Genomic DNA, 13,315 nt, shown 5'->3' with positions numbered 1-13,315 from the left:
TCCCGGTGAGAACGACAGCAAGTCATTTATTTCTGTGTACCTTTGATTGGAACGTTTACTCTGGTTATTAAATGAGTTTAATAAGGTGAATATATTTAATAAGTGCACAGAGTGAAAGATATCCCCACAGATTTCTTTGTTTGTAAGGTGTCTCTCTAAGATAGATGCTGGAATAAAAGTAGCTCTGATCTGGTGGGTCCAGCCTCCTCGGGGTGATCTTAGAGGTACATCTAGAAGTGGGGATGTGTTTGGCATCTTGAAGGGCAAAGGATTTTTTCAGATGTGCTGGTCTATGGACATTTATAGGACAATCCCCTATTGGAGTTATCACTAGGCAGGTGCATCATTACATAATTTAAGTGGCAAAATAAAAATGGAGGCCCTTGTTTAAATTCTTAAAAGTTTCAAGACTATTTCAGCAGAGCTGTACGCAAAGGGAAAATGCCCAGAATCTCTTGGCAAGCAGGCTTCAGCATTTGCCTGGGATAAGGAAACATGGATGATAACTTACTTACTTACTTACTTACTTAGTTTATTTATTTATTTTTGAGACAGATTCTTGCTAAATTACCTAGGGCCTCAATAAGTTGCTGAGGCTGGCTTTGAACTTGAGACAGGAGAATTCCTGCTTCAGCTTCCAAACTTGCTGGATTATAGCCATGCACCACCACACCTGGTGGCTGCTAACATTTTAAAGCATAAAACATGCAAAATCTAGACAGCAGAGTGTGGAAGAAAGGGGAAGAAATAATTAGGACCTTGGAAGGTTTGTAGAAAAGTTCATGGTTTTTAAAAGTGTTTGAGCTAGTCATTAAATGTTGAATTAATTGATGTTTTTATTATGTTGCAAACTTAATAGATGACATAAGCAATTTATAATACAACCACATTTTAATCCAAGAGAGTTGGTCAATATTCATCTCAAAGACTGCATTTGCTTTTGACCTTCACTTAAGCCAAGTTCATTCTTGAAAGGATTCCTTTGGGCCAGTGAACTCTCCAGAACCATCAGAAGGATGTGGAGTTTTAGAGTTAGGTATATGCAGAAGTGCTTTGTGTGTTGCTTCTGTGCAAAGATGATTTTGATCAGGTAATATGTTAAAATTGTTGTTCTTGACAACAAAAGAGAAAACTACTCCATCAGGAATGAATTATAGGTTTTTTTTTTTTTCTCTGCAAGTGAACATCTAGCCAAATCCAAACCCACAATGTCATTGAATATAAGCATTGAAGAAACCATCGCCCGATGAGCAGGCAGGTACTGTTTTTCTGCAGATTGTATTTGTGCCTAACTTTGTTCATGCCACTTGTTTATCTCACAAAATAAACTCCTGTCTTCTTCAAGGACAGGAGCACATTGCTTGAGCACATTGCTGTGGAAATAGGACTCTAGCAAACTCTTGCTAAGGCCTTTTGATCACTGCCCCCTCTTGTATAGGAGATTAAACTTCTCCTCATCCTTGCAGGTGAGAAAATGAAACAAAACAACAATAACAACAAAAACCCAACTCTGTTAAAGGCCAGACTCCCCTGGAGTTTGGATCTGATTTTTCCCTCATTGTGTGTTTGGGAGGACCTCTCTCCCCTTTCCCTCTTTACCTTACTTCCTTTCTTTAGTATCTTCTTTCTCCTTCCCACCTGTTTTTTGTATTACCCTGCTGAGGGCCTGGGAAGCTCCAGGCTACCTCAAAGCTTTTCTTTCACTAAGGGCCATCAATGATTAAATTGGTTTAGTCCAAAAACCAAGTGTTTGCTTTTGGAGGAGGAGGGGGAGAAAGGGCCATTTCCTCCCTGGTGCTTCTGTCTCAGGCTGAAAGGGCTCCACACCTCGAGGTGACTCAGGCCACCTTCACTTAAAAACACACAAACCAACCAGCCATCCCCAAGTGTTAGATGCGTCTTTGAGTAATTTAATAACGAATTGGTAATTGTTGGATGATCCTCCTTGGAAACAAAAGCCCTGTTTTCTGTTAAGCAAGCAAGACTTTTATGTATTTCACCTTAACTTGGATGTTTTAGGATTTAGATGTTTTATAATGCTGGCTTTTGATATGCAAAACAAGTTCATTTGATAGTAACTAAAATAATTTTTAATGTTTAACAAATGGAATCACATACCACTTAATGACACTTAATGACGGATAGGCTTTAGAGGTATGTCAGTAGGTCGTGGTGTGACATCATAGAGTCCTAGATGGTGCAGGCTAGTCACTCCATGTGGCCTCTGGACACCATCAAGAGATGTGGTGAACACCAGGGGTGTGAAGTCCGAGGCTGGTATAACACAGCACTGTTTTACAGTAAGTTGTGTTTTTTTTTTTTTTTTTAATATATAGTAGTACATTCTAAAACGATGATTCAGAGTGTAGTATAATGGCTATAAACCAGTAACACAGTCATTGTGATTGTCAAATATCATTTACTGCATGTAATTGTGTGTGTGTATGTTCCAGGCTGGCAGGGCAATAGGTTTGTGTACACTGTGTCGACTCTGACATTTGAGTAACATCTTGCAGTGTGATGCCAGCATGACTTCAGGGTCACTAAGCAGTAAGTAACAGCTCTGTTAAAGTCCTATGGGACCACTGTAGTAGATTTGGTCCAATGTTGACCCAAGCATCATCATGCAGCACAACTGTAACTTGAAAGGGAATCTCTTTTAAGTGGTGGTTTGACAGCATGTTTGGTCCCAGGTTTTTCATGGGAAAGATGAACTTATGGGAGAAGACACTGTGATTTGTTGATCAATCAGTAGAGATAAGCCTCTCTAAAATGTGTGGTATCAAGAATGCCCCTAGTTGGGGATGGGGGTTTGATTTTTTTTATGTTATCATGGCAAAACAATTAGTTTACGATTCATTCTTGGCCAAATTGGCCAAATTCATTCTTGTCACTTTGATGCTAAAAGCAGTCAAGAAAAATTTTATTTGGGTAGTTGTATATTTATTTATTAAAATTTAAGTCTGCTTTATCATTGTGTCTGACCACATATAGGAGAGATAGTATAATGTGTGCACTAAAACTCAGTCTAGTTTTAGTATGCCTATAAAAAATTAAAGAATAATGTTACTTATATTATTTAATACTTAATGGTACCTTAGAGTCAGTCAGTTAAAAAAAAAAAACAAAAGGAAAAAAGAGGAGTAAACCAGGGAGATACACCAGGTAACACTGACTGGTGCTCTCTCTCTCACACAGTGTAGTAAAATGAATTGGAGTTTTATTCAGACAGTAAATTTGTCAGAGACTGTCATCAACTCTTAGTTTTATTCTGTTGTGTTCATTTTATGTGGCATCATATATTTTTACATAAAATTTTGTCAAGCTTGCTTTACTAGTTTGAATTTGATACTGTAACTTACACCCGTTATTGGAACATACACTTTATTTTTAAACATGCCTACTTCATTAGATGCCTATATGTCTGTATTGCTTTGTCCAGGTGGTGGAGTTTGAGTTAAGGTGAATTTTGCCACAGCTTATAGGTAGCCTCCTGAACATGCTGGTGATGCAGGGGTATGAAAAATATTATCAAACCTTCCTCCATCTCTCCTCCTTACTCTTTTTCCTATATGCCCATAGTCTTTAGCATTCAGAGAGAATGTGCCCCTCATAATAAAAAAATGCTGGAACATTGAATACAAGAAATCAAATAATAGCTTACGTTTTTCAAGGACGATTTTATTATCCCAAGGGAAGGATTAAAAATCTTATAAACATTTTAATTGGTCTCCTCAGAATATCTCTTCTCCTGGGCCTATAAGTCCTATATGCACCGAGGATAGGTCAGGCACTCAAAAGGAATTTCCTTTCTGTGGTTTGGATCTTGAATATCTCCAAAGGTCCACATGTTGAAGGCTTGGTCTTTAGCCCATGGCACTATTTGGGTGTGGGGAAGCCTTTAGGAGGTGGAGCCTAATGGGAGGAAGTTAGGTCACTGGGGGTGTGCCCTTGGAGGAGATATTGGGATCCCAGCTCTTTCCTCTCTTTGCTGCCTGAATGCCATGAGGTGAACAGCTTTGTTCCAGTAGCACACTTGGCCATTATGTTCTGCCTTTCCACAGGACCAAAGCAATGAAAACAAGTAACCATGAATGAAACACCTAAAATCATGAGCCATAATAAGCCTGTCCTCCTTTTTTATTGATAATCTCAGGTATTTTGTTAACTGATAGAAAGTTGAGCACATAGAGACTGACATCAACTCTTAGCTTGGCCCGAGTACCCAGTTGCCCTCCCCAAGCCCCCTGCCACACATTCACAATTTACCCAGAGCAACAAACAGGTCATGGGCGCCTCCGGGTTGTCTCTGTCCAGGGAGGCATAGATTGCTAGAACTCAGGAGTGAGGGGTGGGGGTGTGATTCAAACAGAGTCACCTCCATTCACCTCCTTGACTTCTTCCTCTGCCATTAAGTCCTTGTTCACCACTCTTCAGCAGAAGCACCTTCCCTACCAGGCTTTTTGATGTTTTTACTGCCCAGGGAATCCTTTAACAAAGCTTGTGCACCTGTTCTCAGCATCTTCTGAGAAGCTTTTATTATCTCATTTTCCAAACACTGACTTGTAAGAGAGAGGTGGAGGAGAGGGAGAGAGGGGAGAGGGAGATGGGGTGGGGGAGGAGAGAAAGAGAGAGAGAGGCAAATTTACTTGATAGTCTATCAAAGTAAAATTGTAGAATCACAGTATCTTAGAAAAAAGGACTCACAGAGATACTCATGTAGTAGTTGAGGAAATAGAGGCTCTGAGAGGTGGAGTTGGTGGAGGTCAGATTTTGGCACTGGGTTCTATACACTAGTTTTCCATCTCTGGGGATGTTCCTTCCTCCATCTATTTATTCTTTCATTCAGCCATTACTGGGCATTCACATCAGCCATATGTGGTCCTGGGGCAAGTAAGACAGGGTTCCTGTCCCAGAGGAATTCACAAATAATAGAAAAAAAAATTGTTGCTTTTGAGGATAGTGAGTGCCATGGTTTGGATGTGGTTAGTCCCCTAAAGGTTCCACCACCCTGGAAGCTTGGTTCCCAGGGTGGTGGTGTTTGAGATGATGGAACCTTTATGACATTGGACTTAGTGGGAGGAGATCAGATTATTGGGGTTCTGCCCTCCAAAGCGATTAATGTAGTTCTAGAGGGATCCTCAATTATTTCTGTAAGAACAAATTATAATAAAATAACAAGTCTGACTTCTGAAGCTCTCTGGGTACCTGTCTTACCATATGATTTTCCTCTCCCACATGCTCCTACCATAATGCGATCTGGCATGTGGTATATACAGAAGGCTCTCATCAGAGCCTGGTAGAGGCCAGCACCATGCCCTTGAACCTCCTGAACTGTGAACTAAATAAACCCTTTTTCTTTGGAAAATATACCTGGCCTTGGGTATTTTATTATAGGAAGAGAAAACAGACTAACCTAGAGAGTGAAAGGGGAGCCTGGTTAGTAGATAAACAATCTCTGTATAAAGGGTAAGTGTAGCAGTCGGGCAAGCCGACCAAAGGTAGGGTAAAAGAAGACATTTACATTAGCCTGGGGTTCAGAAAAGATTTGGGCCTAGCTGGAAAAATGAGTAGTGAAAGGATATACATATGAAAGGTGTGAAGGGAAGGAAATTGTAATTGATCTGTAAACCAATGAGAGGAGCCACTAAAGGAATCCTAGACCTGCCTTGTTTGGGAGCATGATCTTATAGTTCAGCCTGGATCAGGCTTGACTGGGTTTTTTGCTCTAGAATTTTTCTACTAATCTATTTGCAATATCGTTGCATTTTAAATATTATACTTTGACAGCTGGGAATACAGCCCAGTGACAGAGTACCTGTGTACTATGTGTGAGGCCCTGAATTTGATCACTAGCACTGCAAAAAAATAAAATAAAATACACACACACACACACACACACATAAATCTGTGAGTAGATAGCTCTGTTTCCCTCACAAATTCTTACTTTTCCTGATTTCTCCATGGATTGAATTAATAGCTTGGATAATTTTACAAAATAAAAACTCCTGACACTAGAGGTCCCTTCAGTTATAATATTCATAATCCATTATTTCATTCTGGGAAAAAATGATCTGAAAATATTGAGCCAGATCTTTTAGGTCAGAATTGCACATCATTTTCTTTGCTGATTATCATATTGATTTGAGTATAGGTTAGGTAAATATAGCATTTTATGGAACTCAAGAACTTTTTTTTTTCAAAAATGGGGAAAAATAAAACCCTTGCACTTTTCTTATTCACAAGTGAATTAAGGCTCTAAACCTTTGGCTCGGAATTATTGGGAAAATATTGATGAAGAGATTGTTGTAGTGTGAGACTTTGACCTAATCAACATTTTAGATATTTTATTTTCAAAATGGGAAAATATCTGTGCTGGACAAAAACCCAGAAACTTCTAGAAGTGAATTCTCAAACTACGTAGACATGTCTTCTTTCTTTACAAAGAAAAGATTATGTTCTGTTGTGATCCTGTAGTGGCATTGTTCACCTGCTTGGTGGCAAGTTTTCCCTTAATGTTAATAGGGAACTTTCCAGTAGATGAACATGGCCCTGTGTACTCAGGTCATAAAGAAAGGGGACTGAACACAAAAGCAACTGGTGAATGAGAAGGAATTTATTTCATGCTCAGTGGAGTTTGGTGTAATAAAGTCTTTCGCTGCTGGTTAAATCCATGACTGGAGGAAAGATTCTGTCCTGTGACTTGGAGGTAAAGGTACCAATGAGTATTGCAGCAGCATTAACTCTAGTAACAGTGTCTCTCCACAAAGAACGTACAATTTAAATTATTAAATGGGAGACCAAGTACTGGGAGAAACAGTGTCAGATGTGTGCCAAGCTCCAGCCCTCCTGCCTTTGATAATTCTTTGGTGTATCTAAAACCAAACTCTTTTTCTTTGTAGGGTCATGACCCTAATGCCCTGCCTCACTCCAGGATTTCCTCTCCTTCCTCCTGCTTGATGCCCCTGGAGTAACCTTCTATTGAAATTTTTTAGTTTTCTTTGAAATGATTCAGCAGCCTGAGGGACTTTTCAAAAAAATTCTTTTGACAACATGCTTTTTCCAGTACCTATTTCCCACTTTCTTTCTTCTTCCAGCAGATGTTGGTCACATGCCATAGCATGGAAATAATAATTACTCTGTGAAGTGAGAATAATATAAAATAAGAATAAGGCAGGATTTTTAGTGCCTTTTTTTCCCCCAATTACAAGCTTCTTTGAGAAGGAAAATTTACTTTTAGGGAAAGACAACCTACACGTTTTAATGAAATTGACCAATGAATAACTTAAAAGTTTTTTTTTTTTTGCACAACCATGCTAACAAAGCAATTTGTCTTTTCATTGAAAGTATGTGTAGAAGACAGTAAGGTAAGGAAAAATGGGAAGTTCTGTTTTTCTTTTTCCTTGTGGTACTGGGGATTGCACTCACGTCCTTAGCATGTTATAAGCAAGTGCTCTGCCACTGAACTACACCTCCAGCCTACATTGGGAAATCTTAAAAACCCTCTCAGAACAAAGAACTACCTGATGCTGGTGACCACTAGTGATGTTACTCACCAAAACGATGCTCAGTGTATGTACATGAGATGTGAGCTACTTGTCCAGGTATAATCCTCCTGCCCTAGACTCCTGAGTCGCTGGGATTACAGGCATGCACCACCCTCAACTCTAATAAGTGCTTTTTAATAGGTACACAGTAGGTTTTAATGTAGCAGCTCTTACAAAAATAACCATTTTTGTTTTGCAGTTTAAATGATTAAAATATTTATATTAGAAAATGTCATCGAGCACATTAGGTACTACCTGCAAAATAAAAATTTTAAAAAAATGCACCTTTTCTATATAACTAAAATTATACTGTGATATTTCAAATGTCATGGGAAAATAAACTTTTCAGAAATAGTATTAACTATATGTCCTTTACAAAGAAAAGATTGTGTTCTGTGCTCTTTGAAGGTCAAGTACCTTAGAGGAACCTCACCAAGCTAAGACCCTCCTGTGCTCTGTTTGCAGTGCCCATTCATGTGGCATGCCTCCTCCACATCACGTGCCATTTGGCCGCAGTTTCTCCATCTTTCCAGAATTTTCACTGCTATTATCCTCTTTTAACAAGATAAAGTTAAATCTCTAAAGAATCTACTTTTTTCACAATCATGTTTTCTGAATAGTTTGGACCTGGTACTGATCCCAGCTGCTCAAAGATAAAAATCAGTTGAGACAAAGGGACTCTATAGAGGCAAGGATTCATTATGAGTTGAAGAAATATCTGAAAATTGGATCTTTGTGTTCTAAAGTTTTGTTCACCAAAGAAAACAGGCAGTAAGGAAAGTGAAGAAAGAGAAAAAAAATCCAACACAATTACAGGAAAACCTGTGAGTCCTACCAGAGGATTGCAACTGGAACAAAGTGAATAGATGCCCTTCTTCTCAGGGCGAGGTCTGTAGATTTCACTGGTCAGCATGTACATTTGAAACTTGTCTTGAAACCTATTTCCTCAACATTTTTTATTATGGAAATTTTCTATCAGAAAACTAGCAAGTTCCAGGTGCAGTAGTGCAAGCCTGTTATATCAGTGACTTGGGAGGATGAGGCAGGAGGATTCCAAGTTCAAGGCCAGCCTCAACAGCTTAGGGAGACGCTGTCTCAGAATTAAAAAAAAAATAAAAAATAAAAAGAGGACTGGGGATGTATGTCAATGGTTAAGTGCCTTTGGGGTTCAATTCCCAGTAACCCCCCCCCCCCATAAAAAAAGAATAGAAAACAGTGTGTAGTGAAAGTTTATTCTCCCACAGAGATTCAACCATTAACATTTCACTCTATTTTCTTCATCAACAGTCTGTCCACACATCAGTCTGTCTGTCTGTCTATCCATCAATCCAGCCTATTTTTTGATGCATTTCAAAATGACTTGAAGGTATTAAGGACACTTCATGCTTAAACATTTCAGCATTACCTCAATATTTATTTATGATTATTTTATTATTTGAGGTAAAAGTTGCATATAGTAACATACTCAAATCTACCCAAACCTTAAGTGTACTCATTCTATGATTTTTTTTTTCACAACTGCATATGCAAGGGAAACCCAGACTTTCATCAAGATACATTCTACTTCAGAAAAGTTCCCTTGTGTCCCTTCATGGTCAGTCTCCACCCAGGTAGCCAGCATTCTTGTTCTGAATTTTTCTAATACACGAGTTTTGCTTGTCCTAGCATTTCACATCAGGGAAACCAGACCGTGTATCCTGCTTTTGTGGAAGGCTGCCTTCATCTCGTGCTTGGTTTTGCCATCTCTTTTTGATTGACCTATGAAATGGGTTGGGAGGCTAAGCTGATTTGGTGAATCTTTGACTTTCAGGTTTGTTCCCTGCCATTCTTAATCTGGCCAGCCATGCTGACATCAGTGCCAACGCCACCTGTGGAGAGAAGGGGCCCGAGATGTTTTGCAAACTCGTGGAGCACGTGCCCGGCCGCCCTGTACGCAATGCCCAGTGCCGGGTCTGTGACAACACCAGCTCGAACCCCAAAGGCAAGTGCAGCTCCTATGCATTTTATTTTATTATTTAATTTAACGTAATGTTTGGTGCTGGGGTGGGGCCCAGGGCCTTACTACACTCTTCCTCCAAGCTGCACCTCATTTCCACCCGTGGGATAGTTCAACCTGGTCCTGATACCAGTTGCTGAAAGATAAAAATCAGCTGAGACAAAGGGATTCTGCAGAGGCGAAGATGAACCGTGAGTTGAACAGAATCTTGAAAACTGGATCTTTGTGTTTTAAAGTTGTTGTTGTTTTCCTTAAGTGACAACTGAAGACTTCTCTCAGGAAGCCATGCTCTTCATTTTCATTGAGGGTTTAAAAGCTCTATAATTTTTTGAAATTCAGGAGCTGAGCGGAATGCCTGTTTTTATTTTCTCTTAACAGAACGCCACCCAATATCACATGCGATAGATGGCACCAACAACTGGTGGCAAAGTCCCAGCATTCAAAATGGGAGAGAGTATCACTGGGTCACAATCACTCTGGACCTAAGACAGGTAGGTCTGGCCAGACTCTTTGGGGAATGTCTGGCTTGTTTTCTAACACATTCTGATCTCACTGTTTTCCACCAGGTGAAGTCAAATGATGTACAGGAGCAGTCCCTGGCACCATTTCTTGTCACACTTATCCTTCTCAGGTGTCTCTGAGGAGATGAGTGACATTGCCTACAGGTGATTGATGTTCTTTGTAGCTGTGTGGCAAGGAATCCTCATCATTCAGGACAGAATGCCAGGCAGTGGGCTGGATGTCCCAGGGAGAGTCACAGACACCTGGGGCAAGAAGGACAAATGCACAGAATCCTTAACTTTCAACTTTCTGTCTTGTAGTTATCATTATACAAATGTATTGTATAAGGATTGCTTAAAACTGGGCATAGTTGAACCTCTTGACCATATCTCACCTCTGCTAGATGCTGTCTGTCCCAGGCTATGTGTAAGCTGGGCTGCTCGGTACTAATGTGAGCAAAGTCTTCAGCATGAGAGGGAAAGGCCAGGTAGATTAGCTCTGTCACATCTTCTCCTACCTGGCTTCAAGGCCAAGATGAGAATTCAGGGTAATATGATATTGGTTGCCCCAGTATTTCTGGAAATGGGAAAGGAGTCTGTATGGAAGGCATGAAGAAGAGAGGGGGAGGTATGTTGGAGCTATTGTTACAATTTCTGATTTGAGTTCTCTGGAAAAGCCATTGCATGACATTCACGTGTATTTCCATTCAAATTCTCTTGTGTCATAGATTTTTGTGTGAAATATTTACAGCAGTTGAAAGAAACAAGTGGTTGAGGTGTTCACTGCAGGATTGGAATTTGTAAATTTAGTGACAATTAGGATTTTTTGAAAAAGTGATAGTTTAAATTTTTTTTTAAATATGCTGGATTTTAAGTAGAAGGCAATATTGTATAACTTTACATAGCAGGAGCTTTTGATCTCTAAGAATTATAGTGGATGCGTTTGCAAAATGTGACATTTGTGAGACTTTTTCCAAGTTGTTTTCATAATTTTGTGGAATTAATGCTTTCTATAGCTTTTGGCTGTTACAACTTAAATTAATATGATGTCTTTTAATATTTTTGAATTCCCCCAAATAAAAACAGAAAGAGCCCCTTTTGTTGGCCTGAAACTCAGTGCTAAGAATGGTTCTGTGGGCATTTTTTGGTTTTCCCATCACATTTCTGATTTATTTTCCTTTTTCTAAAGGAAAAAGTACAACCATGTTGATTATTAAGAAAGCAATATTCTATGAGTGCTATCATTTGGATAAGCATCCTGCAAAGGCCCTTGTGTTCAAAGCTTGGGGCCATGTGGCACTTTTGGAAAGCGGTAGAAACTTTATTAGGTATAGCCTAGTGGAAGGAAATTAGGTCACTGGGGACATGCCTTAAAGGGAATGTGGGGCTCCTGGGTCCCTTCTTCCTTTTCTTTTTGTTTTCATCTGTCAGGAGGTGAGCAGCTTCCTCTCTCATGTTCTTTTTGCATAATATTCTGCCTTGTCATAAGCCCAAAAGCAATGACACAGATCAACTATGGACTGAAACCTCTGCCTTTCTTCCTTATAACTTGATTATCTCAGGTATTTTGTCATCATCACAGAATGCTGACTAATACCATAAGGTGAGCCAAACTAAGAACTGGATATTTTGCCAATAGACTTCAAACTCTTTTTGAACTGTCCTCTATCTTGACATTGATTATGCTTGACTTCATCCTGAAGGGAACCCTTTTGTTTGGGATTGGCCAGAGCTAATGTGAGGAATTCCAAAAAGGAGTATCAGTTTTAGATCCTTAAGACATATTTAAAAAAACAAGCATGGATGTGTAGTTACAGATCTCTTTAGGTAATTTCTAGTGTTTTGGAGTGAGCTTCTTTCTAAAAGAAGATAATTAAAACAATACTCAGAAATTCCTCTATCTTTTACAAGCACAAAAATTCTGCAGTGCTTTCAGTTTAAAAAGGTATATTGTGTATATGTGTACATATATACATATGCACTAATTAAAATAACAATAATAGAAGGTAGAACAGTAGAGTAGAGCAAGTAGATGGGAGAGGACAGGGAGGGTAAGGGAAGGTGCTGGGGAATGAGATTGAGCAAATTATGTTGTATGCATGTATGATATGGCATAACAAACCCCCTATTATGCATAATCATAATGCATCAATTTAAAAAGTACATTATACTTATATCTGGGCAAACGTTTCTGAAGTTTATTGTTTAGGTTTATTTTTTTATTATAAGCATTTTAAAATGTGTAGAACACATATTACAGTGAACACACATATCTCCATCCTTGAGATTTTTAAGTATTATGGCACATTTGCTTCAAGGGGACTGCAATCATCATCGCATTTCACCAACGAATGTTTCCATTTATATATTTAAAAAATAAAGATATTTGTTCTGGATAGACATCATACCATTAGCCTGCTTAACAAAAGTAGCAATAGTTTTCTAGTAACTGTTTTGTCACCCAGTTTTCTCATTTTTTTTACCAGTGTCTTCTATGTATATATTTTTTTCCTTTCAAACTAGGATTCAATAAGGACCACCAAGCATTGCATTTGATTGCTGTGATCCCTGGCTCTTCTGATCTGAGTTGTCCTCTGCTTTTTTATTTAATGGTATTAAATTTTTTAGTAGACCAGGTCATTCATCTTGAATGTCCCACATTCTACACTGGCTGCAATGTTTCATCGTGGTTCTGAAATGTTCCTTTATCCCCTCTATTTCCTGTCAAATGAACTCAGCTCTAGATACTTAATTAAATTCCATTAGACAAGAACATGTCATGGAAGAGTCTGGCTGCTTCACCTCACAGGCAGCCCTGAGCTAGTTGTCCCTCCAATAGTGATTCCTGGAGCGTTAGCTCCCTCCTCCTCCCACATCTCCTCCAAGCTTCTCTGGTCTTGCTGATGCTCAAATTTAGGGCTTAGCTACACCTTCCTCTTACTCTTTTCTTTTGCCAGAATCTGCATGTTTCCTTTTCTGCCCAGCCATCAGCCACTGCTGGTTAATTCCTAGATCATGTACTCCCTGAGGTCAACTCTCCTCTCCTTATTTTCCCTCTGGTGTTTTTTTGAGGGACATCTGGCTCATTCTTGCACACCCAGCCATTGACGTGGCTCAGGCACGGCGTGAATACTCACATCAATGTTATTTTTTAATTCGTCTCTTTTTTTGTTTCCAGCTTGATTAAAAGATGATAGTGAACTAACAAGCCTTTTGACTGTTTTAGTCCTATAGAAATGTAACACCTAAAGTGCAGATTTCTAAAGTAGAGT

General features: G+C 39.2%; 1 protein-coding gene across 1 annotated transcript in view; it reads left to right on the top strand.

Annotated features, from left to right (window-relative positions):
• Lama1 (laminin subunit alpha 1) overlaps positions 1–13,315 on the top strand; it is a 160,850-nt gene that overhangs the window by 19,764 nt on the left and 127,771 nt on the right. The window contains exons 5-6 of the mRNA XM_027942923.2: positions 9,358–9,528; positions 9,922–10,034. Coding sequence (XP_027798724.2) covers positions 9,358–9,528; positions 9,922–10,034 — 284 coding nt within the window. The remainder of the gene's footprint in view (positions 1–9,357; positions 9,529–9,921; positions 10,035–13,315) is intronic.

Source organism: Marmota flaviventris, chromosome 16 (assembly GCF_047511675.1).
Source record: "Marmota flaviventris isolate mMarFla1 chromosome 16, mMarFla1.hap1, whole genome shotgun sequence".
NCBI classification, from domain to species: Eukaryota; Metazoa; Chordata; class Mammalia; order Rodentia; family Sciuridae; genus Marmota; species Marmota flaviventris.
Note: the sequence above shows the minus strand (reverse complement) of the source record. Positions and strands in the feature narration are given on the sequence as shown.